A 24,918-nucleotide genomic window follows, 5' to 3' on the forward strand; every position below is an offset into this window, starting at 1 on the left:
AGGTGGAGCTGCTTCAAGCATCAATGGTTTCCCAGGCTGAGGCAAGGTGGGTACTTGCGCAGCAGGAGACTTCTTGATTGTAATGGGAGGAGCAGTTAAGGACGCCATACCCGGAGGAAGAATTTCTATAGGTGGCTTCTTTCCTGCTTCTGCTAGGGTTGTGAGCTTGGGCTCCTCCAGAGAAGCCAAGAATGCTGAAGCAGCGTCGGTCTTGGCATGGGATGTAGGCTCAAGCTCCTTTTGTAGCATCTTGTTCCATTCTTGCGCTAGGTTTCTTAATGTTGGCCGACCGTGGGCCTGAAGGAAAAGTTTAAGATTGAGAGAGTAGGCAAACACGCAATTTCTCCTTCAACCATAACATGATAAATGAAGGATAAGGGTACAACAATATTTATTTTAGATGAGAAAGCTTTTAACTGCTAGGTCATTTCAAACCTTTAAATGTTTTCATATCTGTGTAAATTGACTAATTTGAAAATTCACACATTCTGATACAGTGATACACAAGCTGCTACCAGATGTGTCATCTATACATTTTTAAATGCTGTTTATACGCACATATATAAATTTGGGCTGCTATATGGGTAACCTTCATATCTTCCAAATGACATTAAGTTAATAAAGTAGAATCATGTAAGTCCATTAAGTTGATCTCGTGAAATATTAATTTATTAGTATGTAATAAACTTAAAACTGCTTTGAATTGCCTCTGAATGCAGAAGATAGAAAATAAAACTGCTACAGTAAAGAAAGAATAAACATTTCAGATACCTAACTTGTTTTCCAGATCATGGTAAAATCTATTAGTGAGCACGTGTATTATCCTGTTTAGACATTGGCAAGAGTGCTAAAATGAAACGTATCAAAAACAGGGTTTGGTAAATTACATGAGCATGGAGTACAGCCTCAGCAAGCATTCCAGTGTCCTGCCATGCCTTCTCCATCAGCGCATTATCTCCCAGAATTGCTGCTGCAAAGGCTGCTTCACGCCCATGGCCGGCTGTAATTAAATTATTTACCAGACCCTACAAAAAGTAAAAAATATGCCGTGAGTATATAGTTTATAATCTTCTAAGAACAGAGCAATAAATGTTAGAAAGATGACATTATTTTGGGAATAATTATGGTGTATAAAATTGTATCAAAAATACATTTACTTTGGGGAAAACATAGAACATAGGGAGTATCGAAAAGTAATATAATGTAAGGAAAAATCATAAAAGAAGGAACCTGCAAATACATGTGTATAGGGCATTTAATTGATTAGATATAGGCAAACTAAATAATCATTCTATCCAAAAGCTTAATAGGATGAGGGTGTTATGTGCCCTAAAACTTGTGTGTCCCTGTGTTTAGTTGTGGTAGGGTGCACATGCCCTCAAATTGTAATCACCTTTACGGGCATCAAGTAGGGAAACTTGATGATTATGTTTTCCTCAAGTTTGTGCACATGTCCTAAAATTGTGATTACGTCTTCCTCAAGTTTGAGTTTTAATGAGGGTTTGTGTCCCTAAAGTTGAGTTTGGTGAGGATATATCCAATCTCAAGTTCAGATATGGCGTAATGGACACCAAGCAGGGTGAGAACACGTGTGCTCTCGAATTATGGAGTCGTGGACAGCAAGTAGAAAGGGCGTGTGCACCCTCATGTCAATTTATTATGACTTAGTTGGTATGCCAAGGGTGCTGGTAACCTCTAGATGAGTTACTTGCACATCAAAGTAACACATCGAATGTTAGTGTCTCCAGCTAAACATCTGAGTTTGTGTATGAAAGATAAGTCACTACAACAGACCTTAGGATGCACATGCAACTATAACTCAGTAGAAAGCTATATCTCTAAAATATGATGACACTGACCCTAAAATACTGCTTCTTAACAGTTACGTTTTATGTCCAAAAGTATATTAAAATAAGGATACTATGATTCTATAGCGTGGTTGCATATAATTATAAGTATTGCAGATACATACTGATAGTCGTGTAAGCTCTCCATGATTTGCAAGCCGCAGTGCTACCCCTTTCAAAATGTTACCATGCAATGCACCTTTGACAGAACCAGCAGCAGCTAATCTCTTCAGAGCTTCCCGGGCAATGTCAGACTGTCCGGTAGCATCAGCAGCATCAATAAGATCCATAAACTCCTTCGCAAATTTCATGATTCCTTGTACAGCATCAACTAGATTTTCCTTTTTGGCAGCTGTCAAACTTAAGATCTCAGTTATATCCGTACTGGCACTTTCTTGCACAACATCCCTGCTATTACTCATTGTCAACAAGCATTGCAGAGCTCTTTTCAAGTCATTACTCTGCATAGCCAAGTCAAACTCCAACCTGAGGAATAATAAAACTAATTAATACCACGCTCTGGTCCACTTGCTACTAAATCTTTATTTGATTAAAAGTTATTAATGCACGAATATGTGGGATAATATGGCAAGAAAAAGCATATCAAATGCAGATAATCTACTATAAACCTCTTAGATATCCCAGGTAAATGAAGAGCTTCAGTTGCATATCCCATTCCAAGCATGAACTGGGCCAAGTCATCATGGTGCTCACGTCCAAGTCTACTAGCCCTGCAGTCATAATGCATGTCAGCACAAGAGTGTTCATTAAACAATCCTGCTAGCCACAGCAGAATAGATACACAGTAGAAATAGTTATAGTAAACTATCTTCATACCATTTTACTGCACTAACAGCATCTCCATAAGCAGCAAGACAGCGGCAGCGAATACCAGGATGGCTGAGGGCCAAGGCATGCACACACATGTACCTGCAAAAATTATATGTCAAGCATCAGCAAAGAATATTACTAGCTGCAAAAAGGCAAAAATAGTAGGCATCCAAGACATGCTATGTTCTATCCATATACCTATAACTTAGAAATAAAGTTGACTGCAGCATACAAGCAAAAGACTAGAGCACTTTAATGCAGTAAACAATGATAAATTAAAAGGGTGATAAATGAAAAAGAAAAAAAAGTATTTTGACCTGTATAACTCCTCGATGCATGCAAGTGTGGCCATGTGCATGTGCACGGGTGAGGGTGGGGGTGTGGGCATGGGTGTGTGTATATCTTTATGTATACATGTATGCATGCATGCATGCATGCATGGATATACATAACATACATACAAAAAAGAAAGAAAAACATTTGGCTTATTTTCTCCAAATGGAAATGTTATTATTTAGTTACAATGAGAAATTTCAGAAAGATGAGATTGGTCGATGGGAATTTTCATGATAGTATATGTATTATTTTTTCTAATATAAGTTTTACTATAAACACTTGGATTAGCACCAATTTCATAAATAACTTTTCAAGAAAATAGTAGGAACATGCACTAAACTAATCTTCCTAATTAACAAACAGGTAGGATATACTAACAAGGTTTTGTCTTACAATTTTGGTCAAAATGGATTTTTTATATACTACTAAAAACACTAGAAAGACGATATCGTGCACTTGGATTAGCATCAATTTTATCATAACCTAATTTTTACTCAAATCTTTTAGATAAATCCCGCATACTCAAATTTGGATAAATTTAACTTAGCTTAAACTGCCCAGCATAATCATTTTCCAAACAAGCATTTAATAAGTTTAACTTCTTATTTTATCTCTCTGATAAATCATTTCTATATTTTAATTTAGACATGTATTAATCTACTATAAATATTATCTTGCTCTTGCAGATAAGTAAATAAAAAAAAGTTTCTTCGTAAAAAGATATCTTTTAATAATTACATTTATTCAATAATCCTTAAAAAAATTACATTTCACCAGAGGTTCTATGCAAAGTTCTTCTTTCACAAATGTTAGTAGCACATGCCAACACATTCATGGGTATGTAGTGATTTTCAATTTGCCAATTACAAAATAGACAAGAAATGTTAAAACAATTGCTGACCATAGACATGCTGATTGCATAGCTTCTCTACTATGGCATATAATTATTGATGAATATGTACAACTAACATATTCTATATAGGTAGGGTAAGATTGAAGTTTTGAAGAACAATGCCACCTTATTAAGCCATACAAAAGCGAGATCTTGTGAGTTCTATCTATTAGTACTGATTCGTATAGAACTCCTGCCCTACACATAATCATAATCAATAAGCAATTGCTGGAGAATTTTCATATGTGCCATGAAAAGTATCGAACAGTACAGCAGTCTATGGAACAAAGGTTACAACAATGTGGCTGGTGGATGTAATTTTAACAGTATGACGCAATAATGATCTGGGTACCTGTCAATGAGCCAAAGGACACCATCTCTGACACCAACAACAACAAGAGGTCCCACAGGACGTTTCTGTTCAGGAGGAAATCTGGTAACAGCAACAGACACTCCTCCACCTGCAACAGCAACTTCACTGACTTTTCTTTCATGTGCCTCCTTCTGGCTAGCGACATTCTCCCCATCTATTTTTGACTGTTTCGGCAATGCTACGAACGGTGGTATTGAAGGTGTGTGCTGAAAGGAGGCTAGCCGCACAACCTGAATCGGAAAATTGTCACGGCACTCAGTTGAGCTTTCCGAAGGAACGTTAAAATCAAATGTCACAAATTTACTTAAACATGCGTCATATCACTGCTTTGACATTCCATGAGCAGTATCCTGGAACTGATTATGGAAAAATTGTAGAATGGAATGTACCGCATACTAACAATGGAACAACGCTATGATCTACAACGTCTTCAAAGATTAAGAAGTAATCGACAACAACAAAAAATTATAAAATTGTTAACCAATACAAGCATGTGGTTCAACATTAAATATTGTCAAAGTTGATCTCATCCCTGCTTGAGCGCATTGGGCACTGTGGAATGTACTGCGGACTCAGAAATAATCTACACATGATAAACTCCAAACATAACTAACAACGAGCAATGAACATTGCTATTTATTTTTAGTTGGCAACTAAATGCATGTGAACACCTCAACTAGGATTTCCTGTCAAGGCAAGAGCCTCAAATACCATTTTATTTCTCAAATTCTCGATCGATAACAAATTATAAAACTCCTGCAAAAGTGCTTGATACATAGGATAATGAGTATACTGACTGAACAGAGAAAGCAATGGAATTTTGCAGTTCAGAGTTCTAAAGCTTTAACCTCGGTGTATGTACATCACAAACAATATTTTTCAGACTATACCTAGACTCTAGATCTTTCAAAAAGCATTGTAGGATGGCCATGCATATTCTACTAACTGAACTTCATTTAAGAGTAGTTCCCAAGGGAGATGTACATGTTATACCAACCCACTCTGACTTGATAAGTGCTACCAGAATAAAAAAGTAGTTAATGAACTTTGACAATAATAAACACTTGCAGGAAGCAAAACATAGTTACCTGCAACATTGGAGGCCTTAAGGAGACTCTTTCAGTTTGAGAAACTTGTGGGGTGTCGACCGCAATAAGTGCCAACTCACCATGCTCAGCAACTGCTCTGCTTTGAGCTTCCTTGGCCTTCATTTCTTCTTTTCTCCTTTTAGTTTCAAGATCAATAGCTGCAACTCCAGCATCAACAAAAACACACCTGACAAAGGAACAATGGTTTAGATAGCAGATATAAGCAGTAGAAATCATTGAATACTCATAAATCTCATTACATGCGCCAAGGAATATTTAACCGATATGGCACACGTTAAAATGTTAGTAACCTAATAACATCCAAGTAGATATCGGTTCAGGTGCATTAGGATTTAAACTGCTGTTTTTTCTTCATGAAATATCAATTCCATAACCATCACTTATCAAGTTCACAACATTTAAAGCCAATCATTACCAACTAAAGGATTGCACTATAGGCTTGCTCATCAATAATTGAATCAAACTATGCTCATTGGTTTCCTTTCACACAAAGGCTACCATATAAGGAATCCATTCAACTGGGAGTATCAGATATGAGATTTCAACAGAAGCTAAGCCTGCTACGATTCTAAATTGAATATCTTAGGTCGTAACTAAACAGCAAATATCCACCTGAGTGCGGCCCATTCAAAAATGGTCACAAATTTTATTGCTACGAAATTCCTGACCTGTTTATCATCTTCAATCTTTCTCGATTGAGGTTAGCAGATCATGTTGGGGTATGAAGTGGGGATCTATAGAGATAAGAGGAGATTACGAAAAAAATGTTTTCCCAGAAGCAGATCAAAAAGGTTATTTCACTCCAAGAGATTAATTTTGGACAGCGGAAGAAGATTTAAAGTGAAACCAGAGCTACGTTCACTCTTAACCAGCCCTATTCAGCTCAGCTCAGCTCAGCTCAAACTCTTTTGAGACTTAAGGAACCTTATCAAGTAATATTTTTCTCCCGTTAAAACCATGGATCTATAATATAAGTAGTGTTAATGCCTTAATGGTAAATAATGTATTATCATCCTGCAATTGAGAAGTCTGCTGAAAACAATAGAACTCATCATCTTCAATAAAGAATCTCAGTGTTTCAAAAGCATTTTTCTAAAATTTGATTTGGGAGCATTTAAACGCATGTACATATATTTAATTAGATTATAACAATAGACAGATCATTGTCCATACAATCCCATAGTCACACAAGGTTCATAAAGTAAATAAACTTACTCAATAGTAGTCGGTGTAGCAACAAAAAGCTGCCTGCGATGCCAAACACCACTGGTGGCAGATGGAATTGCAACATCCCCAAGAAACCTATATTGCGGGCGCAGCGAGGATATGACAATGTATTGATGGTAAGCAAAGGCACAATACTCAACAGTTTGGTCCCATGCAGTCCACTCAGGCTGGGAAAGAAGGCCGCTTACAGGTTGAAAAGTTTCCCAACTGCAACATTTGAATGTTATCAGCGTAAGTACGAAATTCAATTGCAAATTATAAGATACTAGTCTTCCCACACATATCTTGCATGGTTCAAAAAAGACTTGTAGAAAAGTAAAACTAAAGGTGAACTGCAGTCATATTTTGTGAACATTAAACAACTTTGACTAAAAAATTGTATTTTCCAAAGAAATTTTGATTTGCTAATCAAAGAGCATATAGGAAACTAAGGCTGAAGTAGTTTTTGTTCGATCTAATCATAGCACGTCTAATCTAAAAGGGAAAGAAAATCTGAGTTCTTGTCCAAAAAAGAGCAGATTAAACTAATGCTTGCCCAATGTTACAGAAAGCGCTAGGCGGCCAAACCCAATACCTAGTGCCCAAGCAGAAGCCAAGGTGGGGCCTAGGCGGTTTTCATTTTTTGTTTTAGTGATGGTGAAGGAGGTTTTTTGAAATGTCGAAGGAGGTGGAGAAGGTGGAACAGGCCAGAGGAGTTCACAGGAGACTAGAGGACGTGGAGGCTGTAATGGAGGAAATCACGACCAAGAGCTAAGCGGTGCAGACCGTGTAATCAGCTCATGCTCGCCTAGATGCTCCCAAGACCTAGGCAGGTGCCTTAGGTACCACCTAGGCCTAGGAAGGCTAGGCGCTAGCATTTTAAAACATTGTGCTTGAGTGCTGAAAGTATGCCATGGTTTATCTGAATGAGAAATAAAACTAAGAAATTATGATAAACTTGTACCAAATCTAGTATCTGAACAAAAAATAAAATGTGTAACAGAAAGAATAGTATTTACAATTAAAAAATCATCCACATAGTAGTTTCATATTTGTAAAGATTCTATTAGTAACAAATCTAAAATTTCATTTTGAGAAAATTTGATAGACGGTAGTATTTTAGCATATTTCAGTTGTTGCGAATGTAGTATAGAATAGACAGGGCGCTCAAAATGCAGCAAAATTTGCTCAACTCGATAAGTAAACAGGTTCTAAGATCTTCATCAATCTATGAAGGAACAACTATGAGCAAACACTGGATGATTTTCTTCAACTTCAATAACTAGGATGCTTGTTGAACAAACTTCTACCTGTATAGCTGGAAATTTTGAGGCGCCGCCTCTGTAGAAGACCTTTCATCAGCAAAAGATGAAACACCACCAGTGCCAAAGCCTGATAATGGCATTGATTGAATACTTGAAATAGCAGTTGCAGTCAGAGGACTAATCCTCCGAGATGTCCGATATGCAACACCAAGCAAAGCACCACCATGCAATCCAACAACCTTCATGCCAAAATTAGGTAATAGATAAATCAGATACACATCACTAATCAAACGAAATGATAAGGGAAAAACTATTGATGCAAAGATTATACAATTGCTGATGCAATTAATGCTGAAATAAGAAGCAGTGTTATGTCATTTATGTAGGGATGCTAACAAAAATAATCATGATAATGTAAGCCTTAGATGTTTGGTAAAAGTTAAACATTTTAATCACCAATACCCCTCACTCCCAGTTAAGCTGATCTAACTCCTTTAATCTGATTAACACGACTAAAACTTTTAAGTGCAGAAGGAAACAGTAAAGATGAACGAAAAACAACAATGTAGAATAAGATCATCCCAACAATTAGTGACACATTTGACAGCGGCAACTATCAATGGAAATGATCAAGGATGATTTAGTATTCACAAGATTCTGCAGAATGATAGAAAGAATCACAACAAGAATTAGACTGACATCTAAATCTTCATAACAACGGCATTAGGTGGGGAAAAAAACAGGAGTTTAAACAATAAGGACTTGACTAGATTATAGTGAGTACTAGATGAGTCTGAACTGCTGCTATAAGTAAGAGAAGACAAGTTCGATAAGTGACCTAGTTAACGCAGCATTAGTATATGATTTGTGGGTGTTATGTGACAGATAATCTGTGACAATGGTGAGTATGGCCACTCTAAGTGATGCTCCGATATCATTTTACTTTCAAGCTAAATTCAAGGACAGAGCAAGGCTTACCAGGGCATGCCTCCATGACCCAAGAGAAGTCCAATAAGGATTGCCATTTTTTGCCTAGAGAAGCTACTATTTATAAGCATCAAATGCTTAGTTTTATTTGCTCTATCCTTCCACTATAATATTTCAAAAAATATGCACTTTCTTCTCAAAAGTAGGAGAATTTTTTATTTTTATTTTTATTTTAAAGGAGCATCATTATCAGTTATGGTGGAGACTACTGTTGCAATTAAATCTGAGGGAAACCAAAGACTTTATTCTAGAGCTCTGTTGATCTCTTATATTTACACTAATAGGAATTAAATACATGTTACATATTATTAGGAATATGCTAAACATACTTTGAGCATATTCCTTTATTCTCTCAATCACATCCCTAATATCTCTCAACCATATATTCCTAATATATTACTCCTAATATAACTATAACATCATAGATCTCCATAATATATTCCTTAACCCTTACTTTGTTTAGGGTAAAAAATGAACACCAATTGAATTCTCATTAATAACAAAGAAACTTACCGCAAGAGCATCTCCTCGTTTATAAAACACAACTAAAAAGCTGTAATTATGAAATTTAGGATACCACCCAACATTAAGTATTTTCATAACCATCCTTGATGATATTACAAGAAGTTTAGTTCATTATTCAAATTTCATAGAATAATCATTGACAAATCAAGTGATGAAGTCATGTCATAGCATTTCTGTTTTCCCATGCATACAATTGACAGTAATATGTTGGATTTTACATTTTTCATATTAAACTCCATAATAGATAGAACCACTTCAAGACCGAGTTTGAGTTTAAACCAACACCCATATGCAGTTGCGAACTATGTTAATGTCATAACACAAGAAGTACATTAGTACTGTTGTGTTCACCTGCACGAAATTTCTGGCTCCTTATCTGGATAAAAGTATCATTGGGCTGTTATCCTCTTTTTACGAATATTGATTAAATAGATAATTATTAATTCTAGCTTTTCAAACACCAAACAAGCTTAAGGGATTGATCGCCATGTCCAATGTAAACAAGCCAAAACCAAGCTTGACCTACTTAATCAACACCACCGAACTCTAGCATTTAACTCGAGATGCTGAACGTAACAAGGCAGCTTATGCCTGATTAAGTTAAAAGTTCAAGGCATGTTCATGCACACCCTTGAAATTATCAAGCAAGCTGGTACACCAGCTTAACATGGATACCCTCATATGTTGATCTACAATAATAAAAGCTGAAGATGCAAAAAACCTTTCATCACTTAAACTCACTGTTTTAAAAAACCTCCGCCTAGTCCGCTTAGGCGTACGCCTAGGCCTAGGCGGTACCTAGGCCGCCTAACTAGCGCCTAGACGGTATTTAGTCTGCCCATCTAGGTTTTACGAGCATTTAGGGGAGCATTGTCTGCTTACGTGGATTGCACCATGTAGGCTTTGGTTGTGATTTTATGTGTTGTAGCCTACACATCCTCCAAACTTCATTAACCTCCAAATATGAACACCTCCACTACCTCCTCCGACCTTCAGCAAAACCTCATCGACCACCACTTAAATGAAGAAAGAAATCCGCCTAGACACCAGTCCGATATCTAAGCTTTCTATAACATTAACATTCACTATCAATTATTGTAATTAAAAATAAAAAAAGAAAACATCTTAGACTCTAGCATTGTTAATTATTATTTTGGCTATTTAGTATCTAAGTATGCATGATTTATTGTGGAACTAATATTGCTATCTTTTTTGGAAAATTTATATGAATTTAATACATATCTTTTTATTAATTATTATAATTAAATAATTTAAAAATAGTCAAACGCCTGGGCGCACGCCCAAGGGTCTAGGCGCTAGGCGCTCGCTCAAACGCCTAGTCTGCCTAATATCTTCTGTAACATTGCCGAGCTCCTCCGATCTCTGTAACTACTAACAAGATAAAGAATACTTCTTAAATATCTATTTAGGTTAGTTAACAACAGTAACTTACACTTAAAAAATGTAAGTTAACAGTAAACTTAAGTTTAAGTTTAAGTTAAACTTAAGTTTAAGCTAACAGTAAACTTAAGTTTAAGTTTAAGTTTAAGTTAATATTAAGTATTTTGTTGATGGTAAACTTAAGTTTAAGTAAACAGTAAACTTAATTTAACAATATTTTAGTTAACAGTAAACTTAAGTTTAAGTTTATTGTTAACTTAAACTTAACAGTAGCTTATAAGTTAACAGTAATTTGAGTCGAGAATGAGTTTTTCACTATTGAGATGAACTTATAATTTGAGTTGAGAAGTATAAACATACAAAGAGCTATTGTAATTGGTAAACCAAGCAATTTAGTTAATAGTGTTGGTATTTTAGTATTTATGCATCTTTGATTGAGTATATATATATATATTTATCTTTAAGTATCACAATTAAGAAAATAAAAAATAAAAAAATGCCTAGAAACCGCTTAGGCGCCCGCCTAGGCGACTAAGCGATGGGCGCCAAGTCCGACGCCTAGAAGCGCCCAACGTTTAATGTAACATTGACTTAAAGAACAATGCGATATAAAAAGCTTAGAAGCTAGAGAGTCAATAATATAACACCCATAGTCATGGGCTATAAGAATAGAAAAGAAGCCATGTTGATGAATTAGACATAAAGGTATGGCAATATAAAGATCCATATTGAAAGTAGCAACTTAGCATTTACCGGTTCATTACGACCATCTATAGACCTTGTCAGAACATGTGAAGTCCCATCATCCAGTAAGATTCTGACTTGCACAGTTGCAGAAGAAGCTGCACTAGCTGCTGCAAGCTGCTGCAGCAGCAGCTTCTTTCGCTTTCTTAGATGAACCACCTTTAAGGATAATGGGCATTCTTGGAGCCAACGTTGCCTCCAGCAAAGCATATCTATCACGACAAGTATCCCAAGCAAAATGCCTACCAGTCCCTGAGTCAACAACTACCCAATCAATAACCCTGTACACTGCAAATGAAGGAATATCGGGCCACACAATAGCGACATACCTGCAATATAACAGTGACAAAATCTTCAGTTTAGCAATTAAGTCTCAGACTCATCCCTCGGAAGATATACTTATGTATATGTACATATGCACATGTCTAAACATACTTAAAATAGATAAACATAAAAGAATATATCGGTAAAGTTATAAATCATTATTGCATGGTATTTGATAAAATTCGTATATCAACATAATATTTTCAAGAAGTTTAAAATATGTTAATGGATGTGAATGGTTGGACTTCCAAAAGATTTTATCAAACTACTCTTCACGTTTATAATCAGAAAGAATTTCATAGGATAGCTCAATGTCACCCTTTGTCCCAATTAGGAAAATCGGTGAGCAACGAATGTTAAATGATTGATAGTCTAAGGAAAATTTTAACATAATACCACTCAACCAAGCAACGTTATATTTTAAGTGGCTGACTGATTACGGTCAAAAGTAAGTCTATCTTATCTTCCAGTGCAAGTATGATTTTCGATTTTTACCCTTATTAGAAATATGAGTTCTTGGAGTTTTGCCTCAAAATAATGTGCTACAAAAGAGCTATAAGGTCATGAATATCTTCATCTTGATAATAAAGACCTCGTGCCACATGCACACAATTTCCGTACAATATAATAATGATAAAGATGTAAGGCACACGCAGGCAGAAACACAGATGCTTATATACAAGTGACATGCAAAGAGGCAAACAAGTGAACAACAGACATAGAGACATGCACATGCACAAAGGAAGAGGAAGAGGAAGAAGAATCAAAAGCAATTTAAATACCTCCTTCAAGAGTTCTTATGGAGTAATGCCTACTAAGTAATACCTACTAGGTACGCATTTACCAAAAAAATGAAATTTATTGACTGATATATGATAAGCAGAGGTGGAAATGAACCAAATAATTAATAAATTTTTCGGTTATTATTCGTCCAGATATTCAATCATATTCGATTTGATAGTTCATTTAATTGTAAACGAATATCTTTTTAGTATTCGGCTTATAACGAATAGAATTTAACTAAAGGTGTATTCCATTTGGTTGATTATTAAATATTCGTTTATGTTTTACATTTTATTCCTCTTAAGTTTAATTTATCATAGAACATTTATCGTTTAAAGTTGCACTTCCATGTCGACATATATCATAACAAAATATTTATTAGAAATAAATTCTTAATCAAATTTTAGCTTAGATTACATTCTTAATCTACTAAAAAAGTTTGATATAAAATGAATTTATGTAGATATAAAATCTATAATGAGATGTTTTTCTGCTTCTACATCATTGCATTGTACTAATTTTTATGTTACATAATATTATTAATATTACTATTGATAAATATATAAATTAATAATTTATAAATATATGAATTTAATAATTTTAGTAGTAAGACATCATAGTAATCATTAAGTAATCATGCAACATGTAAAAAGAAAATAAAAAAAATAAAATACGAACGTAGGATTCAAACCCATAACGTCAGATTTAAGAAACAAGTGCCTCAATCAAGTGTGCTAGCAAATATTCATAAATAATGACCGAATAGCTAGTTAAAAGATCATATCGAATTTGTACACCTTCTACCCATTCGACACGAATTTGAATACGAATACGAATACGAATTCAAATTCGCTGGAGTAAATCGAATTCAAATTCGCTGGAGTAAATCGAATTCAAATTCGAATTTAAAGGTATTCGACCAAATTCTGTTTGTTTCCATCCCTAATGGCAAGAGTCCAAAGCCAATATTCCACCTTATATTAGCAATATACTGAAGAATTAGAAGCAAATAACTGTGTGGACATCTCAGACCAGAGACACCACTTTACTTCTTTTAGATGAAAGCAAAACTAACCATGAAATGAAAAATGGACAGAAACCGTTAAGTGAAAAATGCGAATATCTAGCATAAGAAACTAGTAACTCACTTTCCAGAACTGCTCACAGAGAGAACTGAATATGAATCATGTGGCGCAGGGGTGCTAATATGCTTCTTAGTCTGTTTAACTTGCAAAGATTCAGCTGAATCTGATTTTCCTGCCTCAGATAAGGAGCCACTAGAACCAAGGGCTGGATTGGATGTGTTAGAAAGCTGAAAATTTAACAATTTAAGCTCCCTTTCAACTACATATACAGCGGAATGCACCCTGCTGGCTGGTGGTGTTGGTAGAGCAGCAACAGCTGGAAGGGATTTTGGATCAAACTCACTCAGAATAACACCAATATTTGTTCCGGTGGCAACAAGGTGGGGTTGTAATGGATGTGCGACCATGCAGTAGACCTACAAGATAGATACCACTGCATAAATTCTAACAAATGGTGCCCAGTATGATTAAAAGGCATATATTACATAAGCAGTTGAAATAATTAAACACGAAATAAAAGGACATTTACTTGTATTATTCTTGCATTGCCTTGATCAGTTCAAAATATTCAGTGTGAAGTCAAGTGACTCTAAGTGTATACAAAGGTGGTAACAGTATACAAAGGTGGTAATTTGTTAGCAAAGGTCGCAAATTTTATAGGCTAACTGGCTTAAGAAATACCTCAGTGACTGATAACCACTGAGTTCCCACCCAGCTGCAAGAAGTTGATGAGTTGATGGTCCACAAAACCGCTACATTAGGTAACATGGTCTTCCATATGAACTCCTAATATTCCACTAGACCTGAACTCTTCAAGAGGTGCAAATAATGCTATGTCATAATTTTATAAAGCAACTCCAATCAACATGTTCTTACTAGTGCCAGTCTACAAGACCATAAGAGAACCAATGTGTCTTCCCAAAGGTTAGAGGGGGCTCTATACACCAAGAAAACAAGTGTCATAACCATATCTGGTTGACTTTGAGGTCGCAAACAATAGTTTTCAAAGGAAGCACCATGACCATGAGTTAGGAACCATATAGATTTAATTTTGTCAGCCGTTAACTAATACCAAGATTCTCCAATACTCCAGCTCAATCCTCATAGTATATTCACAAAGACTAACCCATTTCCCCATGCCAGGATGGAGCCAATTGTGAGGCATAAAACCAATAATTATAGGAACATGTTCAACCTAAGTAAGCATGGTCATTCAGATTTTCCAAAAACATTAGCATTACAGACACGTCCAAATTGTTAGATTTTAATTTGAGATATGATCAGTAAGTTATGAGTATTTTGGCATTCACTTTGGAACTGTAATTCATGATGTTATCTGTATAAATGATCAACTGTAAAAATAGCAAGCAAGGGCAAAGGTATTCACGGAGATATGAATGTGAACAAAGTTGTCCAACAATATGCATACCCTAAGTTTTTTGGTAGTTGCAAGTACTTGTGGAGGAACAAGTGACGACAATTCACACAATGGCCTCGTCAAAGCTGAATATGTAGGATGTTCAATAGCCCTGATCAAAAGTTGTAGAACATCAAGATTTAATTTTTTTAGAACTAAATTGTGTTATTTAGAATGTCGAAACAGGAGCAGAAGTAATATGCCAAGGAAAGATATACATACCAGATATGTGAATCTTTGACGCAAGTAAGAATATCAAGGTTTGGAGCACGAGGATGGCACCAAGATGCCACACTATGACAAGCAAGTTTTGAAACAGGTTTTATACGTCTCAGTTCCTGAGTAAATATAAATGATAAATGCATAAACATTTGAAAAGCACCATGCAATCACAAAACAAGGGGAAGATGTGTGTGTGGCACCTTAAATGAAATAGTATCCCATATAGCTAAGGTTTTATCAACACCAATAGTAATAAGTTGTGGTGCACCTCCCATCACCCTTGACAGTTCTACAGCAACCACCCCTCCATCATGTGCCTTGAAAAGTCAAGAACATTGTCATTATAAAGCAGAAAAGAGCATATTGCTTTGTGTTTACAGTAAGAAATCAAGTTGATTACTTTTGAGCCCAAAAAACTATGATTAACAGCCAGCAAACAAACATAATACAGTGTCAATATGCAACTAAGGGCTCTTATAAACAATAAGCTCAAAGTTATGACTACCTTTAAGCTAAGCTTGGGAACAAGTTCACGTGAATCATGAATATGATCTGCACTCCAGATTATAAGCAACCCATCACTAGCACCAGAAACCAAGAGAGCCTGCAATGAAGAGATGCTAGATTAAAGATTGGCTGGGAAAGAATATTCAGTGATTATTAACTTCTAGGCATGAAAAATAAGATCTTCATTAGTGGTAGGCCCATCGGAGAACTAGTTTTATCATGATTAAATATGCATACTTATTACTAGCAGCTTAACTTTCTAGTTCCACGCCAAATACAACATCAGTTATCCTTACACCGGCACATCAGCTGAAACATCCCTAAGATTTTATGCTTTGCACAAGACAAATATGCATTTCCTGTTTTCTATCTTTTTTGCATGGGAAGCATAAGGTAGAGAACCAAATCAGTGGGCTAAGGTGAACTAGGAAAGCTTTAATAAAAGATATAAGCTAACATACAATTCTACCAGACGATTCTAATGTATCAAAATGGGTGAATGAAACATAAGAAGGGGAGATGAAGGAGGGTCTATTAATGAAGAATCTACTAGGCACTTCTTTAGCTCGCTTCATATCCACCTTGGGGAAGAGTGGCTAGCAGACATATTGGCATGCACTGCTTTAAAACTGTAAATGAAGAACTCCCTGGCACAGAACAAATTTCTTATGATAGAGCATTACCTCGCCAGAAGAAGACATGAATGTTTTCAAGCAAGAGATTGATCCCTTATGACCGCCAGTATATCTTCGAACAAGCTGCCAAAAATATTCACAACTGATACATTCAAATGCTTAGATGTATTATCAATGACTAAAAGCTTGGGGTAGGCATCAAAACCTTCCATGTTATCATAGAGAGAACTCTTATTACGCCGTCAGATCCACCAAAAGCAACAAGAGGGCTATCGCCAGCAGCAGTTTTAGAGAGAAATTCCATACTGTAAAAGAAAATTAAGTTCAGAAATGTATCAGTCAAGATTTTTGATAACTGTGATACTGTGATTCACAATTTTTCTTGTAACACACTAACTAAGATGAACCAAGTGGATCATAGGTTCATATTTCATATTAATATAGCGAAAAGAACATTGATGTGTTATTATACGATAAAGCAAGTGAGTAGACTTTCAAGTTTAAGTTATATGCTACCTCAAAAATTCATTATGGACTGTAAAAACATCAACCATATGAAGAAAATATGTTACTTCGACCCTAAGCCTAAGTGAGTGAAATTCTGGATTTACCAAAGAAGTGATCTGTTGTCAAGCTCCTGCTTAGGTACATCCCGCCCCCGCATTGTCACCAAATCCAAAAATATAGCTTTATTCTCACAGCATATGACAAGAAAATGCCTCCCCCTGGTGGATGGGATTGGAGAGCCAAAAGCAGAAGATTGTTGACTCAGTGTAGATGGGCCTTCTGCTGCTGCTGAGCGATTGCGCCAATGTTGCCAGTACCTCACATCATCATCATAAAAGCTAACCTGTTTCACGCTAAGAAGCCAAATTTCACCCATAACAGGATTTCAGTTATAGAGATTCTGCAAAGCCAATCAAAAGTGAAAGAAAACAATAACAAATAATGATACAGTAATCATAATATCCATTACCTTCCTCCACGGATGGCTTCTGTTGGTTTTCCTTTGGGCTCTGCAAGCAATATAGCATTATTTAACAAGTAGGCAACGGAAAATTTGATGACAAGATATCTACCAGTGGATGCCACTCTTAAACAGAAGATGACATCCATCACTATCTCAACTCAATCTAAAATATGTTCGATAACGTGGAAGATGACATCTACCCACATTCAGGAAAATGTGAGGCTTATACTAACATCATATGAGAAGTACAAGTGCTAGCGTCAAACAAGATCCAATAATTTCTTTATGCAACAGGACCGGCCCCTTTAAAGGCCTCTCTCCCTTAATCAACACGAATACATATTTTTATATTGAAAGACATCATTATTGAAAAATATTTTAACACAAATTATGTCTAAGCTTAATGGTTTAAAATCTAGATTGACCAACTGAATGAGAAATTTTAGATTCTAGAAACGACAGAAAGGGTCATGGTATATTGACAAGTAACTATATAGCATAGAATGCATGAAACAAAATATGCAGCGCACGTATTTGAGTGCAATGTTTAAAAAAAGCGGGCACCTAGCCCGCCTATGCCTAGGCGGTACCTAGGCCACCCACCTAAGTCTTGAAAGCACCAAGGGGAGCATGGGCCACTTACGAGGACTGCTCCGCTTAGGTATTAGTCATGATTTCCTCCACTACCGGCTCCACGTCCTCTGAACTCCTCCGACCTCTTCCACCAACTATGAACAATACGTCCTCGGACCTTCAGCAAAATGTCCTCCACCACCACTTAAACAAAAAATAGAAATCTGCCTAGGGCCCACCTAAGCATTCTAGTCTTAGGTGCTTAGGCCCTAGTAGTCGGTCCAGTGCCTAACGCTTTCTGTGACATTGTTCTAGTGAACATGCAAGTGCTACGAGGATGACAATGAGATGGTAGAAGGAGGAGAAAACTGCATATCAATATAAAATATTGTACATAATTTAAACCATGACCCATTTCTTATTTCTCATACTTCAAATCTAAATGCCAAAACCAAAATCCAAGTTGAGACATAGCTGGAAGGCCCAAAACCATCAAATATGTGAAAAAGGGCCTGTGGACTGGATATTGAATCTTTACCCACCACATATTGACATTAGCTACATATTAAATATTGTGACTCTTCGTGACCTACATGCTACAATTTCTTTCTTTTCTTTTCCTTTTTTTCTTTTGGTGGAGATCATTTAACTAAGTCGAACTCCACCAAATCAATCTTCATTGTTGTCCAATCATCCATGAAATTCCTTTTTTATCATGTGATAATTTGCATTCTGCTAATGCTCTAAAGTTTTGCATATCACCATATAGACTCTTGAGAGAGATAGAGGATGCAAGAGAAATTCTTAACAAATAGAACAATACTATACACCCAACATTGAACACTCAATGAAGAGCCCTAGGACTACATTTTCCGGTGTAATATATAATGGAAAGTTTCCATTTTACGATGATTGGACTAGTCTTCACCATCTTGAGTGTTGAAAGTCAGAAGCCTGAGACGGTACTATAATGTGACATTATCTCTGCCATATTTAAGCTTTTGAGAAAAAGGTCGTAAAGATATTATGCCGGAATGTTGTTGCCATTACTAGAACAACTAAGCTTGTTGCTTCTGATTAAGCTGCTTAGAAATATACTTCCCCTCAACATGTAGCCCTTTCAGTGTTTGTGTTTTAGGTTATTTTCGAGGAAAGTGCATTCCCACAAGCATAAAAGGATTTTTTTGAGCTCACAATGAATACCTCACACAGCTTTCTGGGTTTTTATGAACCGCTAAGTTCTTGAAGTAGTTTTCCAAAACTGCTAACTAGGAAGTACTTTGATACTTAAAGATTTACGTAAGCTAATGTCTAACAAATGAGATGCTATTGCTCATTTTGTTATTCAGAATATGTTACCGTGGTGGCTTCATATAATTGACTGCAATCTATTCACATATTATAGTTCAGCTACATTATCCATTTCAATTTCAAAATTTAATTAGATATCAGCAAAGAACCAACCTGATTCACCCTCGGCCAGCTTCTCCAGCTTCGCCCCCACTAACCGCCTCTCATCAACTCCACCTGCTTTCAATTCATAGATCACCTGCGGAAATCAAGGACAATGAAACAAAAGTCCATCTAAAAATCTCAGATTTTCCAGTAAAGTAAAAAAAACAAATCGAAATCTCGGCAGATCTAAATACCTGGCGATGCTCCCAGTTCCAAACCGAGACGTGATCGGAGTCGTCGGCGGTGACGAGCCATGGGTGAGTTGGATGGAGCTGGATCTTGACGATCTTCTCGCTCGAAGGGCGAAAAGCTCTCAATCGAAGCATTTTGGGGAGAAGCAAATTGAGATCTCGAGATTTAGTTCGTTATTGCTGAGTTACAGAGAATTTAGGGGTTTTGTGGGATTTTTAGACGATGGAGAAGGGTATTGGTGAGCGAAGAGCCATTGAAAATTGAGGGACCTCCAGGGGTTAGAAATTAGAACTGAGGACGTCGATCGAAAGAACTTGTCTCTGTTTTGTGTTTTCTAAAATAGTTCATGGTTTAATTTCCCCTGGCTTCTTTTTACCCCTCTTTTTTCCTTTCTTTACTTTTCCTTTTCTTTTCCTCGCCTATGAGATGTTATTTTTCTAAAAAAAAATTATATATATATTTCTAAGAACTTTTCCTATACATTTTTACTCCAAGGCTCTTAATTATCTGAGTTACGGAAAATCACCCCAATCTGTCAATCAGTTGATATACAACCACTCGTAAACTTTTTCATACAATATTCCATTCAAAGGGTTATAGTTTGATGGTATAATCCCGCATAAAAAATGTTACTGGTATGGTTGCTCCAAATTTTAAGCATCCTCAAGGAAATATTCAATCGTCAGTAACATTGACTACATAGGATTCATCAAGACAAATAAATTACAATGATTGTCGTAAAACTTGAGGCCAATTATGTCACTCCTTTATACTTACAATAAATTGGTAAATTCTTCCTAAAGGCACAAAACAATGTCCCCTAAACATCCAAAACAATGACATGTGTCATATCCTCCTTCATATATATAAACGCCTAATTCTATTTTCACTAGAGAATCCTCATCAAGTGAAAACTTTTCGAAATTAAAAAAAATTCTAATAATGACAATCCTAATCAAATTACAACTACTCATAACTAAAAAACCTAGGGGCGTCGTTTGGATATCATGGTGTTTTTTTTGTTATGTTTTTATAAATAAATACCATGGTGTTGCGTTTTTCCCTTAATTTTTTTTCAAAATATCATGTAAAGTATTTTTTATCAACACTAGTTTGACCCATTATAACTTTAGTATTAAACATATTATTAATATATTATATATTAATTATAATAAAATATATTATAAATAAAATATTATAATATTTAGTTTACATTATTGTAGTATTATAAGTATTAAATGTAATGCAATATAATATTGGATAATGTATTATAATATTATATTATACTTTAATGAGTTATATTATATTATAATTATTATTATAGTATAATTATTATATATTATTTTTAGATAATTATATATTTAATCATTTTGGTATATCAATTTGTTATTGTTGTATATTATATTAATATTTTTATAATAATTATTTTATTATTAATATAATATTATAATATTAATTTAATATAATATAATATTATCTTATTATTCAATATAATAATAATATTAATTAATAATGTATAATATTATGTTATTACTAAGTATGGTTACTAATAAATTGAATATATTATAACTATTTTAATATAAGTAATAATATTATAGTAATATGTTAGAGTTTAATTAATAGTACTTTAATAATATATTAGTATTTAATGTATAAATAATATTATATATTAATGAATATAATATTTTTAGCATTAACATTTGTTAAGCAATAAATATTTTATTATTAAAATTTATTTTACTTTATAATAAATTATATTATTTATTAGCATAATATATTAATATTTATGTATATATTAATTTACTATAACAATATGTTAATTATAATGAGTATTATTATATTGTTATTTATTATAAATATTTTACTATTATATAATATTTTAATAATATTAATAATATTACGAATTTATTTATTAAAAAAATTAAAAAATTAATAAACGATTATACTATTGTAAGTATAGTTATTATATCATTATTATAATATTTTTATTATCATAAACTTTTTATTATTTTTATTAGTTTATTTATATTTTATATTAATTTATTTATTATATAATACATTATTAACATATTAAATGTTGGTATTTAATATGTTATTATATTATTATATAAGATATTTTATTTATTAAATTTTTATATTATTTAATAAATATTATTAATATATTAAATTAACTATAATATACTACAGTATAGTATAATATAATAAGCATGTTGATAATAACTCTATATTAATTACATTTAATATATTATGTTAGATATTATATTAACGCCTTCTCAAACTCAACACCAAAACAACAAACTTAAAATACCTAAGAGATATTTTGAAATAAGTGTTGTGTTTTTAGTTTGATGATGATTTAGCTCAAAAAACATCATGGTTTTCAAACGCATGGTGTTTTCTTTTTGGCGAAAACACCATGGAAACAAGTAAAACATCATAGTATCCAAACTGAGCCCTAATAATCATAATGTGCTCTCTGGATTTGGACTCATTCAATCCATAGTTTTTTAGTTAATCCTATATTTATTTAATTCTAATAAATTATAGTTATTCATAATTTAAAAAATATAATAATCATTTTTTAGATTCTCTTTTCATTTGATTTCTTTTTTTTTTCCTTCCATTATTTTTCCTTTCTTCGTTGTTGTTTTAATATTTCCCCATGTCTTACCTCTAAAAAATTAACATGTGGTCCTCTTTAATTTAATTTTCCCTAAATTTTTAATAATTTTGGGCATATAGCATTAAATCCCAAAGATATTTAAAACTCTCACTAAGACCCATTGAGTGCGGGAATTTAAGAAAATTCTGAGAAAATTTTGAATTTTGCATTTAAACTCCATAATGACATTACTCCATAATTTTATATTAATAAAAATTAATCTTCAAGACCAATATATACCACTGAGATCATTCTTATTTGGATGTTAGTAAATAAAATTACAAACAACCCTAAAGAACATAAAAACTACATATCGCTTCCTAAAATATCTAAAATTACAAACTACTCAAATAGGAAAAAATCTAATATTACAAACAACTCCTTTTAAATTCCTAAAATTACAGACAATCCCCTAATAATCAAGATATTATAAAAAATCCCTAAAAAAACAAATTGCATATAGCCCAAAAAATTACAAAATTACAAAAAAGACCCTAAAAGTCTAAAATTACAAACAACCTCTTGAAATATTCAAAAACTACATATAATCCTTTTTTAAATTTAAAAATTATAAACAACCCCCTGAAAAATCTAAAAATTCAAACAAATATCTAAATGATATAAAAAATTACAATGTATCTTGCCTATTAAATTAAGACGAGGTTGGAAATCATAAATAGATAAGAGAATTGAATGAAAAACATCATAAATAAAGGAAACCGTGATCTATTATTCTGAGAGGGGCAGTAACTTTAAAGGACAAGATGAACTATATATAAAGGGAATAGATAGAAAAAGAAATTGTTTAAATATCTCATTTATATATAAGAAGATATTTGTGGTTTACTATTAGTCATATATCTCAAAAATCTAGCACATGCCAGCCCTCCCTAATTTTGCATTTTAAAATATAAAATAAAAACTATCCACATGCTTACTTCTTTTTTCTTTTTAAGTTTAAAATATTTAAAATAAAAGAGATGTTTTAAAAGATGAATTTGTAGTTAAGCTATCTAATTTCAAATTTCAAATTATGAAGTAAAATTCATTCACATCCTTATTTTGTATCTCCTTTATAAATAAAGAAGTTGCAACAGAAGTTGTGTAATACTAAATTTCAAATTCAAACAATTGCTTTTCATCTCACATGTTATGTTCAAAATAATATGGGTGCAGTTAATGAATAATTTCATGTTGATTTTTATGATATAAGCAATTTGCATGCTTCTATTCATAAGAAAAGTGGAGTGTCTAGCAAACAAAATAAAAAGGAGCAACAACCGAGGGAGAAAATTTTAGTACAATTCAATTCAGAAGTATGGGTATAACTAAAAAGACATTCATAGAAAAAAAATTCAAATATACAAAACAAATAAAACAAAGTTGGCACATGCATAACACTTGTTATTATGGTAAAGAAAACTAGAATTATGGCCCGTGCCAAGCACGGGCTAGCCGAAAATCGATATTTATCAACGATAAGATTATGTCTAGCCATATAGAAAATAGCATACAAAAAATTCTCGTTAACCTTGAAAGTTGAAGTACTCAGTGTGCATAAATTAAATTAACGGTTACTTAATAATACAAATAATCCCTCAATTATTGAATATTATAATGTGACATATTGTAATTAAAAATTTATATATTACAGATAAATAATGCAGAGGTTGATGCAAATCTTAATAAAGTTATATATCCATGGCTTAATTGTCACTAACTTAGGGAATTAAATATCATTATTCAAATGTCAATGGCTTATTTGTAAAAACCAAAAAAATTATCGTTATGTATCCCATTCCCGTCGATTATTTGCCTCAGGAGAACCGCCTGTGCCTTAAATCCATACTTACTCTCTTTGATCTTCTTCTTTCTAGACCCGTCGATTCCTTGCCTCAGAGAAAACCCTCAATAAGTCCCCACCTTTACTCTTTCTCGTTCTCCTTTCCAGATCCTTTGAATCCTTAACTCAGAGAAAATGCGAAATTAGTTCACCCCTTCCCCCAGAAGAAACCCTCATTAAGTTAATCTATTTATTCTTCGCCGTTCTCTTTTTTTAGATTCAATGATTTTTTTTTTGTCTGAGAAAACCCTAATTAAGTCCATATCTTGGTATTATGTAAAAAAACCCAATTTTCTTCCATTCCTTCTTATTTTGCAATGGAAAGATTATTGCTTTAGGGAATCTTTTATGATTCTGTTGTATTGCAGTAGTAATTGTTCGATTCATAAAATTTTATGCTTTTTTATGAAGATCTCTGTCGTTTTCAAGCTGCATGTCATTTTTTTTCTAAGCAACTGAATCTGTCATTCATGGTTAATTCTTAATTTACTTGAGCCCTCTTATTTTCATAAGCCTTTGAAATTTCCTGATAAATTACATGTAAATATCTTTATAAGTAGTTCATTTATTTATAAATTTATTCGCATCTTATTAGGTTATGTTATTATTCATTACAACTTTTTCTTTAATGTATTTGCCATTAATTATGCATGTTACTCTATTTGTATGTAGTTGATTTATCTATTATTGAAATAATTCCTGACCATGACTTTCACTGATCATTTGAGAAATAT

At 33.7% G+C, this 24,918-nt stretch overlaps 1 protein-coding gene across 1 annotated transcript in view; it reads right to left on the reverse strand.

The window, feature by feature from the left end:
- Positions 1 to 20,023, reverse strand: part of LOC109842407 — a 21,744-nt gene extending 1,721 nt beyond the window's left edge. The window contains 22 exon segments of the mRNA XM_020411287.1: positions 4 to 297; positions 888 to 1,025; positions 1,973 to 2,333; positions 2,477 to 2,578; positions 2,685 to 2,777; positions 4,259 to 4,509; positions 5,368 to 5,554; positions 6,604 to 6,822; positions 7,905 to 8,098; positions 11,526 to 11,631; positions 11,633 to 11,845; positions 13,772 to 14,124; positions 15,138 to 15,237; positions 15,348 to 15,463; positions 15,548 to 15,664; positions 15,853 to 15,951; positions 16,538 to 16,612; positions 16,695 to 16,794; positions 17,101 to 17,349; positions 17,466 to 17,505; positions 19,497 to 19,581; positions 19,682 to 20,023. Coding sequence (XP_020266876.1) covers positions 4 to 297; positions 888 to 1,025; positions 1,973 to 2,333; positions 2,477 to 2,578; positions 2,685 to 2,777; positions 4,259 to 4,509; positions 5,368 to 5,554; positions 6,604 to 6,822; positions 7,905 to 8,098; positions 11,526 to 11,631; positions 11,633 to 11,845; positions 13,772 to 14,124; positions 15,138 to 15,237; positions 15,348 to 15,463; positions 15,548 to 15,664; positions 15,853 to 15,951; positions 16,538 to 16,612; positions 16,695 to 16,794; positions 17,101 to 17,349; positions 17,466 to 17,505; positions 19,497 to 19,581; positions 19,682 to 19,813 — 3,624 coding nt within the window. The 5' untranslated portion in view covers positions 19,814 to 20,023.

This window comes from Asparagus officinalis, chromosome 5, assembly GCF_001876935.1.
Source record: "Asparagus officinalis chromosome 5, Aspof.V1, whole genome shotgun sequence".
NCBI lineage: Eukaryota > Viridiplantae > Streptophyta > Magnoliopsida > Asparagales > Asparagaceae > Asparagus > Asparagus officinalis.